The 14656-nt window shown below is 32.0% G+C and overlaps 1 protein-coding gene and 1 pseudogene across 1 annotated transcript; both read left to right on the top strand.

Moving 5' to 3' along the window:
* The first annotated feature begins 237 nt into the window (after positions 1–237).
* LOC134694521 (short-chain collagen C4-like) lies at positions 238–5549 on the top strand (annotated as a pseudogene).
* Positions 5550–9961: 4412 nt separating this feature from the next.
* On the top strand, positions 9962–14453 carry LOC134694520 (uncharacterized). Its single transcript, XM_063555532.1, has 3 exons — positions 9962–10227; positions 10687–10758; positions 13990–14453. Exons 1-3 carry the CDS (start codon positions 9972–9974, stop codon positions 14451–14453), a joined length of 792 nt encoding a protein of 263 aa, XP_063411602.1. The 5' UTR covers positions 9962–9971.
* The last annotated feature ends 203 nt before the right edge of the window (positions 14454–14656 follow it).

Here is a 14656-nt window from a genome sequence, read left to right as displayed (position 1 = left end):
CAATTATATTTTGGTTAATAACTCTCTATCCTTATGTTGAGAAAAAGAAATAGCATTAACTAGATTAAATCATGAAAATTCGTATTAACATATATTTATCCTAGATATTGGATAAGTTCATGGTACTGTGTATTGTAAGTACGGTTGACTTTCTGAACTCTATTATCAGATGGTCTGGTCATTGTTTTCCAACAGTTCTTATCAAACAAAAAGAAAATGTTGTTGCGTTTTTACAGAATGGCGAAATATATCATAGAGACTTTCACATTTGTAAGACCAGAAAACCAGTTAATGCCCACATTGCAAGGATGTAAACTGAATGATCATCCACTTATCGAGTACTCAGCACGGATAACCCAATTTAGTGATGTACCCACAAAGTCTATATTACTTAATGTTCACACTGTTCTTGGAGAATTGTCAATGACAATTACAACATAACCAATTTTCACATGTGTATTAATTGCCGTCACAGGTTGGAACTCTCTCAGTGCGGTCAGGTATTTAATTCTCAATTGACTATTGTAATGTTCTATAAGAGTTAGTTTCCGTTGAACTAATTTTGGTAGCTTCTTCTGGTGTTATCTTATTGTTTTTCTATGATATTCGTCGATATAACTCTCCCTTGCAATACATATGACGGGCTGGTGATCCAATATATACTGCGAAATGTTGTCTCCATTGTCCTTACCTGTGGAATACTGATGTGAAATATGTGTGTTGGAAGTAACATATCCTTAATGTCACCTCTGATATTACTCCATCATGTCCATATATGTTATAAGTAAGTTGCTAGGTTTAACTAAACATTAGTTAAAACACTTCATACAAGTCGTAGTTGTTTTTCCTTGGGTTAACTATTAAAAACTTTGCCTGTATAGTAACTGGTCCAAGAATTCATAGAGGGTACGTAAGAAATTTACGAAGATTGTCATAAAACTTCTCGCTTTGTTATTTTTGAAATGTCAATCTGATTGTTCTTCGGTTGAGCAAATGTAAGAATGCATGAATTCGAATTCCAACACATATCCATAATTTTAGTTTTGGTGCCCACATATAATACGCTTTCCTTTGCCGCCATATCACAGTTTCTCACTGTTTGATTTCTATGTAGAAGTTCTGTGATTGAAACAGACGATACTTGAATATTCCCTTGAGTTATTTAACAGTTTCAATGCAGTCTCCTCTATACATACACTTGTTTCAAGTATTTTAGATGTATTACTTGGTTGGATCGATTATTGCTTTAGAAAAGCTGTATTTGAGATAAAAGATTAGTAATAAGCATTGAATCAATCTACTTTCAATCTGTATGTATCTAGTTCGCTATGAGGTTTGCTACGATCCCTTAGCCTGAAAAATCGTGTCGCATCTCGGTTCTGTTCGTCCAATGAAATTGCAGAAAGGACTTTTAAATGTCAGTTGTAACGGTGTTTTTTTCGAAACGGATTCATTATAGAACATTTGTAAGTTTTTTCAACTGTTGAGGCAATTAGGATAACAAGTCATTAATACTGGATGATTCCTAATTTTGGCAACCGCTACAATTATAGACTATGCGTATATTCAACTAGGTGATGCGGTACGTAGTGAATACGGCTTGTGGAATGGTTTTCCGATGTCTTAAATAAATCCTCTTTCTTTTTGCTTTAACGGTTTCTCCATACAGTTTCAATAATTCTGATTCTTTGGCGAGTTAATTCTAAACACTGAAAGTTCTTATCCGGGCTATTATTTCGTTGCTTGGTCCAGGTGGTCAGGTTTCAACGCCACATTCTAATGGTAAATGTTAAATATTTGATTGTCTTACGCCACATTATCATGGTCAAGGGGAAAATAAATTAATGGTCTCAAAATATATTCCAATGGTAAAGAAGTGAGTGAGTGATTTGATAGTCTCACATTCTAATGGTAAAGAAGTAGTCTAAGTAATTGTATGGTCTACAACTACATTATAATAGTAAAAAGGTGTATGATTTGATGGTCTCAAAATCAATTCTCATCACTAAGAGGCACATAGTTGGATTTTAAAATACCCAATTATTTAAAAAAACGAACTTTAAAGGAAATTTAAAAACGGAAAGAATATATCAAATGACAAAATCCAAAGCGCAAACACAACAAACAAATGGACAACAACTATCAAATTCCTGACTTGGTACAGGCATTTCCTTATGTAGAAAATGATGGATTTCACCTGGTATTATAGCTTGCTAAACCTCTCACGTGTTTGATAATTAAAATGAAATTCAATTATATTGACAGAAATGTGTAAACAGAACAAATAAACAGAATAAGTAAAATGTCATAAAACAAATACAGCTGTCAACAATGTGTTATAAAATTAATTGCGATTATAACACACAACAATGTCCACAAAGAAAATCAAAATCGCATATAGACAAAGCATAGTTATATTAAGCAAATCTGAAATACAAGTATACAAAAACTGACTAATGCACAATTACAGAATGACGGGATACATAAGTTTCGAGGTACACCAAAGGGTTATGTCCAATAATATATTAAACAGTAAACTTAAGGTAATTAGTTCAAGACAAGCAGGAATATTTTTTTTAGTTGATACCGAATATTTATGAACAAGGTATCTTCCGATGAAATTTTAAAACACGGGACGAGACTTTTTTTGTTTATAATCCTGATTCATCAAATTTCTGCTTATAGGTTGCATTTCTGTAAATATTGACAATGCAATTTCACATATGAACTCCTTTTACGGCTAAAACTGTACCACTTTTACTATGAAGTTTTGAAAAAAATCTTATCCTAGAATTGAAAGTTCATTTGCACCACAATTTTTTTCAAAGGTCAAAATATAGGGCTGTGCGGTATATTTTCAACGTTTATATGCCCTGAACTTCTCAGAGTTTAAACTTACAATAATTTCTTAACTACCCCTACCTCGAATGAAAGGTTACCACATATTTGGGATCTGGGAACCAGTATGTAAACAAAATTAATTTTCTATGAATATTCAATTTCTCCTAAAAAAAAGGCGTGTTTTGAGAAACAGCTTTATTTACAAAGTGCAACCTATACACTGGTGACGTTTTATAAAGTGTGAGTAGCAGCTGCAAGCTCTTGTATACCGGATGAGTTGGGGAAATATATGTCTCGTATACAGGTGAGGTTTTTTTTGCTGAGGAGGGGTAAATTGATAATTTCAAAATTAAAATTTTCTGGTTTGTCAATGATTGCGGTAGGTAAATCTTCATTGAGACAGCAACAAAACGTTAAAAATACCTCTAAACGATTAACATAGTTTTGATCTTCAAAAACAATTATCTGTACATTTTGTTATCGACTCATAGGAGTCGAGATTAAGAATTGAACGATGGACAGTTAGTGCTACCTGATTGGAAGATATTACGAGACGTGAATAATCAAAGTTTATTGATTGGTAAGGACAATCTAAACCTAGTAACGCTTGTTCGATTATAGCTGTTATCAGTTTTGACTACGTGTCTATTATGCTTTTCTTTGTACGTATAATACAATGCAAGTTGATTATAAACCATTATGTCAATGGATTTTCTTGACTTTTTATCTTGCAAGGCCTGTAGCAGTTGAAAAACGCCTTCTTTTAGATGATCATGATGTCGCGGCTACATTGCAGCAAATGTCACTAGAAATGCAAATACTAAGAGCTGAAGTTTCAATGTTGACGCAAACGACATCTGGTAAGAATTATAACATTTAAATTGATGAAAAGAGTTCTACCTCATATCTTTACTATTATATTAGTGTTTTGTGTTTGTGTGTCTACTTTATACGTTTGAAGGTCCAAATTATAAAAAAGTAATTTCTTTATCGTACTTTTTATATTCTTAAGGGTCTGTATTCACGAGATGGGGACGAAAAGACTGTCCAATTAATGAAACCGAGCTGGTATACACAGGTAAATCTGTATTAGACATTAGACCAGGAATATGCAAACTAGCAGGAATAATTTGGTAGGAAAATAAAATTCCTACTAGAAAACCTGGTAGAAATTTTTTCAAAATTCCACCTAAAATATAATATTTTCTGGTAGGAATTAAAAAATATACAAAATGTAGTGTATATTCACAAATACACAACTGGGTCAATAATAAGTTTGAATCTCAACAACAAAGAACAAAGGAAATTCATGGAATACATATCTTTTTGAAAAAATGAACTTTGAAATTTTTAAGGAAACTGCAATATATGCAAGCTATAAAAAGTGTTATATATAAACATGTAGATCTATATTAGTTTAATGAACAAATAAATAAATGAGTAAGATTATGCAATATTGATGAATTAATTGATTACTAATTATAGTTGGCAAGCAGATAAAAAAAAATCCTCTTGAATGTATAAGAATTACATTTAGTTTTGATTAGCCATATTTTCTTACATTTATATATTGTAGTTTTGTGACCCTTGCTTGCAACATTGTATTTCAACACAACTTGTCATTCTTTCCCCTCCAACTTTTGAACTTGTGAACTGGAACTTGCTTACATTTAACATCGCAAAATGTGTGTCATTAGCAAACAAGTTCAAGATAACTTTCCAGGTAGAAAGGTTGGCTGGTAGTTATTTATAAATTAATTCTGGTAGGAATCTTAAACATGTAGGAAAATAAATAATCAAATCAGTTTTTCAAAGCAGAAAAAAATTCCATAGAGACTTTTAAATTCCACCTAAGTAGGAATATTAAAAATCCAGTCAGAATTTTGTGTCATTTTCAATGTCCGCCTACTTTCTATATGAAGTCTTTGAATCTATGTGCACTCATACTTCATTCCTTCTGGTGTCTAGGTGGAATCCTACTACTTATTTCGTACGGTATAGTCCTGAATACTACAGATGATGGCCCTGGGTGTCTTTTGATTACATTTGGCGTAAGATTCCTGTCGCATTTAATTTTTCATCCTGAATTAGTTGATTACTTTTTTGCAAAAAAAAAAATAGCCAATGATTTGTTTAATATTCGAGATGCACAATAAATTAAGCAGTCATATTTTGTATTTCTTCTGTAAAATCCATACAATGTGTTTATTTTTATTTGTTTCGTTTACGTTTTAGGAATTCTTGGCGGGGGATATTACGGTCATTATGGAGCGTCAGCGGACTATGTCTGTTTACCACACGATCCTGATTTTATTCATGGAGATAAGGTACAATTTCCGGCTGAAGTATCGACAATGTATGGCGGGGAATACCAGGACAACTACTTCGGGAATAATCTACTCCAAAACGACCCACCATGTGCCGTGTGCAGGACAACTGGTAAAACATCTGTCATTATGATTCCTGGAAAAACAAAGTGTTACGGAAACTGGCACTTAGAATATTATGGACGATTAGCAGCAGGAAGGGACTCACAAGAGGCATCGTCTAAATACAGATGTGTCGATCATCAGGCACAGTATCGAGAAGGTGGTAGTGCAAATTAAAACGGGAAATTATTGTTTGCAGCTGTTGCTAGGTGCGGAACTTTGCCTTGTCCACCATACTATGAACACGCACCGATATCATGTGTTGTTTGTTCCAGATAATATATAAATAGCAGAATTTATAGAAATATCTGCCATTTTTAATTTAAATTTTTCCTCCGTCGATAAAGACTATGTCAAGTCTACAAAACTTTACTGATCTACTCCTTCTATGAAAGTTATTATAATATAACTCTTAAGCGTTTTCCAATACCATTATTCAAACCTTAAGCAGATATTTTAAACACAGATTTTGATTATGTTTTTATGTTTCGGAAGGGTGACACTTTGTCATATTTGTCTTTTAAATGCGATAGAGGGCACTTGTAAGTTCAGAAATTAAAGCGAAATTGAATTAACTCGATTGCAAAACTTTTGAGAAGGGACATAGATATTTAAATTATGAATTATGAATACTTGTTTTCAGTACTGCAAACCTTATGCTGTCTCATTTTTTGTCTTAAAAAATACCGTATTAATTTCTGATTAATAGTACTTAGCTTATGTCATATGCGACTATGTAAATTTTTGTTCAACATTATTAGAACTTTGCTTTTTTTTTTTTTTTTACATTTATTTGAATTATTTAATATGTTTTGATCTTGGTATTATTTCTTATCGAATGCCCATTCAGAATAACACCATTATATAATTGACAAAACAACACAACATACAGGTCTTGCTTCAGTTACATAAATATAGCTTCATTGCTTTTTTTACAATTTTTTAAACAACCAATGAAGCTATCATATTTATGCATTGTGATAGGTTGCAAATTTACTTATTATATTAAAAGGGCATTGTAACTTAGAATTCAATATGCAATATTTTACTGTAAATTCTTCACATGTATCCTGTTTCTTACAGAAATCAAACCTAACACTCGATGCTCAATAATTATAGAAATCATAAATATAAAAATCGACAATGATCTAAAATGCTAAATATACAAAATAGAATAAGATGAATTAACTGATACAACGATTAGACATACGTCCCTTAGTAGCAGAACATCGTCCACTCTGTCTAAATCGAGTTTGACATGTATCATATGGCCAGTGAAATTGATTATGAGATGAACAAAATAGCTTGTCAAGTGGAACTTCTGTTATCAACCTGAAAAATAACCGCACAATACAAATATCAAAAATGGATGAGGTTTAGGATGTCATGGGTGTATTAAAAAAACAAACAGATGTAGGTGAAAAAAAAACTTAAATAAGAATTTAAAATTGACATCATAATCGAAAAAAGCATCAGTTAAGGAACAAAATAACCCTATATAAATATATTATGATTATGATGCTCCTTTTGAGATATTTAATTGTGGGAATATTGCGGGAAGAGGCTGACACGGACATTTACCTTTATATTTGAATTGGAATTATCCGCGTCTCAAATCGAGAGAAAATAAATAAAGAATATGCTGACATTTTGGTAAATGACCTTTTATGAGCAACATGTGTTGAAGTCTTATATGAACACAAAATGAATGTCATTGTTCCAAATATTTCATCCTGTATCGTAGAGAGAAAAAACAAGGAGTCAACACATTCAAATATTCCTAAGCCTATATCCTGATCCTTAAATCTCAAATTCATCTAAATCAAACTTCTCTTGTAGAATATGGTCGATGAAATTTTTCTAGAATTTAAATCATTTGTATTTAATAAGTGGTTCTGCCGATAATAAAAAAAGAAATTGACAACACGTTATTAATGTTAGTGATAGTTAAAACATTGTTTTTTGTAAAATTCCAAAATCTATATACGGACAATATTGATGTTAACCGGTTACTAGTATCGTATTTTACAAAGAAAGATTAGTAGAGATATTGTTTTCGATAAGATTATTGATTCGAGGTTGATAATTTCATAATTTTTACCTAATGCGTTGGGAAAACATGTAGACAACGTGTTATTGGGGTCCAAAATGCAGGCATTTCGGGCGTGGTTAAAACTATGTGATTTATAAACTGGTGTACGGTGATTTTTTATAAAAGATATGATGACTTGAGAACTTCAAGAAAGGTACAAAAAGTCATAGGTACTTAATTAGGAACATGATACATGTAGGACACAAAGGCATGATGATAAACTTATTGTGGTAGAAAGAGAATCGAAACACAAATTGAGGTCTTCTCATTGAATAGTATAGATATATTTTGTGTGATAAACAATGTGCTGGCCATGGTGTCATACCCATTATTTTGAAAATGGCCATAATTATATTTTAATTCGTTGCTGTGTGTGTTACATTTAAAAGTTGTGTTTCTGTTGTGTCGTAGTTCTCCTCATATATTTGCGTTTCCATCAGTTTTAGTTTGTAGGTGTAATACCACTAAATTATGGTTGAATACGAAAATAGGTCGAAAAAATATTCCCTTGAATATGAAAGTTGTAGGTAATTGATCCTACATTTTATTGCAGTAAAAGATTTCTGTGTCATAAACATACGTCTTGGGTATTTCAAATCACCATTATTTTTTTATTTGGGATTTCTATAGAATATTTTGTAATCTTGAGGTTACATGGTGACTAAACCTTGTACACAAATAAAATAAAGGGATACATTTGAATGGTTAACTTCCAGTGATGGTTATTTTCTGATATGCAACGAAATTTTATGTGAATTTTTCTATAGTACTGGACAGAATAAAACTTTACTCATGCCAAGTATTTCTTTATTTGAAACAAAGACAAATTCTACACATTTTTAACAAAGCCTAATAGGGGAAAATCAATGGTGGTATTACACCTTATATGGGAAGCTGGACATTCACCTTTGACCTTGTGAGGAATCTCATGTGTTAAAATGTCTTGTTATTTAAGTGAAATATTACAAAAAATGAAATATTCTAAATGGATTGAGTCTCCAAAACACATTTGATGAGATTTTTTATTACTTGAAATAGGACTATTCCATGAATATTAAGTTTGGTGTTTTTTTTTGGAGAGGGGGGTTTCTCCTTATTTCTTATATTCTGCTATGATAGAAATTTTTCCTATGAAATACTCAAATAAATATATATTTATATGTTAATTAAATTATTTTAATGCTGTAACGACAAATTATTATTTACTAAAAGAGAAGCCTTTAATGTCGCTCTCTGGAACGCGGCATCAATTCAATTTTAACGTAAGGACTTATTGAAACCTCCTTGGAGACAGTAAACCTGTATATGGATTGTTCATTCTGTTAAAAGTCTCAATTACTAATTTCTGATAACATTTCTATCATAAATGAGTGAAACATACCCCATTATTTTACTTATTGGTCAGAAAAGTTGAAATTTTGAGGAAATGAGTGGTATAAATTGACCAAAAGAGACCTTAAAATGCAATCAAAGAGTCTATTAGTGGTATGTTTCTTTCTAAAAATCATCTTGAGTATCATATTCAACTGTTTGTTGGCAGATCAGATAAATATTTGATAATTTATTGATCCACACTATATTCTATCTTGATGCGGCTTGGTTTGGATTTGTCGAAGAAATTTTGTTCGAATCGCTGTAGATGTCTTCTTTCATTATACTAGATTTTTCTCAAACTATTGAACTGATTATGACAAAACTAAATAGAAATGCTTGAAATAACCAGTATTACAAAGGAAAAAAGTCACATTCAGTTTATTAAATAATAATGTCTTCTTTAGGTGTAATACCACCAAATCAAGATACGTCACATCCGGTTGTATTCGAAAATAGGTCGAAAAAGATAATAGTTAATCCTACATGTCATTACAGTAAACTATTTCTTTTTCATAAAAATATGTCTTGGGTATTTCAAAGCACTATTATTTTTTTATTTGAGATTTCTATAGAATATTTTGTAATATTAAGGTTACATGGTGACTAAACCTTGTACACAGATAAAATAAGGGGATAAATTTGTTTGGTTAACTTCCAGTGATGGTTATTTTCTTATATGCAAAGAAATGTTATGTTAATTTTTTCTATAGTACTGGACAGGCTAAAACTTTTCTCATGTCATATATTTCTTTATTTGAAACAAAGATAAATTCTACGCATTTTTTTGAAAAGTGAAAAATTAGCAAAGCCTAATAGAGGAAAATCAATGGTGGTATTACACCTTATATCCCGGATTTTTTTTTCTCAATCGATTTGTGAATTTCGAACAGCGGTATAATACTGTTGTCTTTATTTAAACTGGCTTTATATTGTCTACTACGTTTACCATTTTTTCTCATTTAAAGACAGTTACTGGTATATGTACATATCCATCTAAACAGTTCAGCATGTCCTTGATGTACGACCCCTTGTGTAAACTGCATTCGAGAATATTTTGTACATGCACAAGATCAAGCAACAAGTTAATCGTACGGATCAACAGTTAACTAAACGTACACGAATTTCATAAGATAAAACCAACAATAGTCATATAAGATTACGGGGGTGTAGTTATGAGACTTGTTCATGTGGACTATCTAAATATCTAGACATTGATCAGGAACTCTTCAAGGACCATGCACAGTTTTAAATACTTCTTTTGTTTTTTGTTTTCTATAGCGGAAATTGTTGCCGAAGATAAGAGAATTCTTATAAATGATCCTGATGTCATGACTCAAATAAAACAAATGTCATTGGAGTTACAAACTCTTAAACAAAAAACTGCACAACTGGAACAGGAAAGTACACAAAAGTCGTCAGAAGTAAGCCAAATGAAACTGGATCTCGGATCAGCCAAAATTAAAATAACACAGTTAGAAAACTCAAATTCTGGTAAGATTTTTATTTCAATTTTAACTTCCGATGGACGTGTGCTTGAACTTAAAATATATACTTGTTTTTGTTACTAGTTATATTGCCTATGAGGGCGTTGGTTGAAAATGGCGACCAGAATGAGATAGACCGTTAACAACATGTAAATATGGATACCTTTCGTTATGCTTTGATAGTGTCGAGCCTTATGCATGGTATGCTATATTTCTACCTACAACACTCTTGTTTATTTACTTTAAGTATTTCCTTACAGTCTGGTCAATTTTGCTATTTATTTTTGATAAAACAAGGATTTGGATTTGCATGTTTGTGTGATGTTGCTTTTTTTTTTAATTATAAATTAAGTAAATCATTCAATTAGTTTCCAAATGATTAACGTATTGCATACTGTAATCACTGTTCGAATATTCAAGAATGATTCCTTAAATTTTAGTCGATGATGTCAATATTTTCTTTTAGGATTTGGTTCTGTTTATACCAGATGGGGAAGAAAGGATTGTCCATCAAACGGGACAGAGCTGGTTTATACTGGTAACTTTTTAACTGAATTTTAAATGAGATAAACGAATATTGCTGTCAGTTACGTCTACTTTAACCGAATGACATAACACGTTTGAGAATTGATTAAAAGTATTTCATTTGAGTTAAGGCGATTAAGTACACGTTTCGTCCCCGAGGGAACACCAGCCTAGAAGTCAGCACTTCGGTGTTGACATGAATATCATGTATGTGGTCATTTTATTAAAGGAGTAGGTTCGGTAAGGACCGATTTTGGCCTCAAATTTCAGGTTCATCTAACGAAAGTTTTGGGACACTTTTTAAACACTTTAAAAGCGTCTATTTAAATTGATTCGAAAAGTTAATGTGAAAGATTTTAAATGATGTAGTCATTAAAAACGCTCTGATTCAAGCTTAAGGTGGTATGGGTGTCTTTCGCCATCTTGGATTGTAAAAAAACAGAGAATCTAAGGTCCATATTTTCTATCAAGTTATCAAAATTTGATGCAGGAATGCAGAATTTAATGTGAATTTTCATTTAAAAGAACCAATTTATAAGAATATAACTTAGAAATATAAATATTTTTACAAGTGTAGATTAATTTTGGTTGTTTTTGAAAATTATTCAAATTGGCATTTTAAGGGGAGGTAACTCTATAACAGTGCATTTTCTGAAGGACTCTACATGAAATTTTCCTATTTTGTCTTTTAGCCGGAAAAAACGTACCGTGACCCTATCTTTTCTTTTGATATTCTCAAACCATTGTCTGAAAGCAATCTTTTCCTAATTTATTTTACAATTCTATCATTTTGTTTAGTTTTTATTCACAAAATGGTGTTTTTTCCTGTATAATCCATACAAAATTTGTCATTTTGTCACAACCTGTAGCTTGAGAAAATGCACGGTGACCTATCATTTTTATAATATTTTTGATCATGTATCAATAAATACTACATTTTGACAAAGTATGAACAAATTCTATCATTTTTATTTTAGACTCCCATACCACCTTAAATATGAACAATCTATCAAATATGCCAAAAAACGAAACTTTTCTGATGGTTTAAAAAAAAAATAAAGTGGCCGCATCCGTGTTCATCCTCAATTTTTATATATGTTTTGTATTTTCATCAAATACAACTTACATTTCAATATTATGAATGAACACTAATGCGGCCACTTTCATTTTAGACGGAAGCGTCAAGAAATTAACCAAAATGGTAAAGTTTTGAAGATTTCAGTAATTTAGCATGACTTAATGCTGCTAGAACGCGATATTTGTGCATTATATATATTGTAAAAAACAGCTCATATTTTTGTAGCAGAAGCATTTTACTGCCCAAAATATAGCTTAAAGGTTACATTTTCACAATTTTCTAAAACTGCTATATTTTGGGGCCAAAAAGGGGTCTTACTGAACCTACTCCTTTTCTGTCGACACTTTCAATATTTCGAAAAACTAAGGATTTTGTCATCCCAGGAACAAATTACCTTAACCGTATTTGTCATAACTTTTTTGAATTTAGGATCCTCAATGCTTTTCAATTTTGTACTTATTTGGCTATATAATTATTTTAATATGAGCGTCACTGATGATGAGTCTTATGTAGACGAAACGCGCGTCTGACATACTACATTATAATCCTGGTACCTTTGATAACTATTTACACCACTTGCACCACTTACACCAATTGGTCGATGCTACTGCTGGTGGATGTTTTGCTCCCGAGGTATCACCAGCCCAGTAGTCAGCAATTCGGTGCTGACATGAATATCAATTATGTGGACATTTTTATAAATTTTCTCGTTACAAAACATTGAATATTTCGAAAAATTAAGCATTTTCTTATCCCAAGAATAGATTACCTTATCCGTATTTGGCACAACTTTTTTTAAATTATGGATCCTCAATGTTCTTCAACTTTTTACTTGTTTAGCTTCATAAATATTTTGATATGAGCGTCACTGATGAGTTTTATAAAGACGAAACGCGCGTCTTGCGTACTAAATTGTATTCCTGATACCTTTGATACCTATTTACACCACTGGGTTGATGCCACTTCTGGTGGACGTTTCGTCCCCAAGGGTAACACCAGCCCAGTAGTCAACACTTCGGTGCTGACGTGAATATCAATTATGTGGTCATTTTTATAAATTTTCTCTTTACAAAACTTTGAATATTTCGAAAAACTAAGGATTTTCTTATCCCAAGAATAGATTACGTATTCCGTATTTGGCACAACTTTTTGGAATTTTGGATCCTCAATGCTCTTCACATTTGTACTTATTTGTCTTATAATTTTTTTCATATGAGCGTCACTGATGAGTCTTATGTAGACTTAACGCGCGTCTAGTGTATTAAATTATTACTAATAGTTTACCGATGTTCAGATCTCTTTGATAGATCAAAGAGAGATAAATCAAAGGTAACATATAAAAAAACCTTGTTCAAATCGAATGAACTCCAAAAAGATCGACACTGGATGCGACTCCTGTTAGTGTTATGTATCATGCATTACTAGCCATGCGAACATGTACTCAATCAATATGTTAAACGTGGGAATAGACTGTAACTTAGGTTTATTTCATCCACAATTTATGAAACTTGTGCCAAATGCTCATTATATAAGAACCCAAACTTGCAGATGGAGTTTGAATTATGACATGAGTAACTTCCCGTTCTAGTGTAATGTTCTTATCCATGTCAATATAATGATACGACTGCCATACAAGTGAGAGGTTTAGCTATCTTTAAAACCAGATCAGTCCACTTTTTTCTACATTAAAAAATGCCTGTACCAAGTCAGGAATATGACAGTTGTTATGTGTTTTTATCTTTTGATTTTGCCATTTATTAAGAAACTTTTCGTTTTGAATTTTTCTCAAAATTTAGGATTTTTTGTGATTTTACTTTTATACCTTGGAAAAGTATAATTTCTGTCGTTTCCGCATGCTAAAGTTTGTTTTGTCCAAGTTTCACACTGTTCAAAATCGTTTTGTGATACATATACCATGTATAACGTTCTAGAGTTATGCCCCTTTAAATTTAGAGCCTGGGAATTCGTGTCCTTCTTCCTTTGTAAGCATAACTTGTAAAAGATGTTACGATGTTTTTTCTCCAAATCTTTGGCACTTTACAGAAAGCGTGCAAACATATTGAGGTTATGCGACCTACATTATCGAACTTAATAAGAAGTTTTTGTCCCATTTTTACACTTAATATTTACATAGACTTGTGTGGTGAATCTGTTTGTGTTTTACAGGAGTTACAGGTGGAGGCTTATTTGATCATACTGGATCAGCTGTTAACTACGTTTGTTTACCTCATGACCCAGACTTTATTCAGGGGGACACACCTGGTGGCGCTGCAACAATATACGGTAGTGAATACCAAGACAATTACTTCGGTCATAATTTATTTGACAATGATGTACCTTGTGCAGTTTGCAGAGCAGTTACCAAGTCGTCTGTGCTTATGATTCCCGGCAAAATCAAATGTTATGGAGACTGGCACTTAGAATTTTATGGACGATTGGCAGCTGGATACGATAACCATAACGCTGCATCTGAATTCGTATGTGTTGATCACCAGGCACAATATATAGAAGGCGGTGGTGCTAATCATGATGGAAAACTTTTCTATAAGGTCGGAGCTAAATGTGGGTCATTGCCGTGTCCACCTTATTATGATATGGCACCGATGTCTTGTGTTGTTTGTTCAAGGTGATACCAATATTTGTATCATATGCATGATAAATGATAAATGTTTTTATTATTTTTGTGTATTCTTACAGAAATATTTTATACTGTAGAGAAAATCACGATTGGTGCTTGAAGAGAGACAGAAGAAACTTTGAAACTCATCAGACAAACAGACAACACTTAGGCAAAAACATACAACAACGAATAATGACAAATTAACAAACAAAA

Source organism: Mytilus trossulus, chromosome 13 (assembly GCF_036588685.1).
Source record: "Mytilus trossulus isolate FHL-02 chromosome 13, PNRI_Mtr1.1.1.hap1, whole genome shotgun sequence".
In the NCBI taxonomy this organism is placed as follows: domain Eukaryota; kingdom Metazoa; phylum Mollusca; class Bivalvia; order Mytilida; family Mytilidae; genus Mytilus; species Mytilus trossulus.
This window is presented reverse-complemented; position numbering and strand designations above follow the sequence as displayed.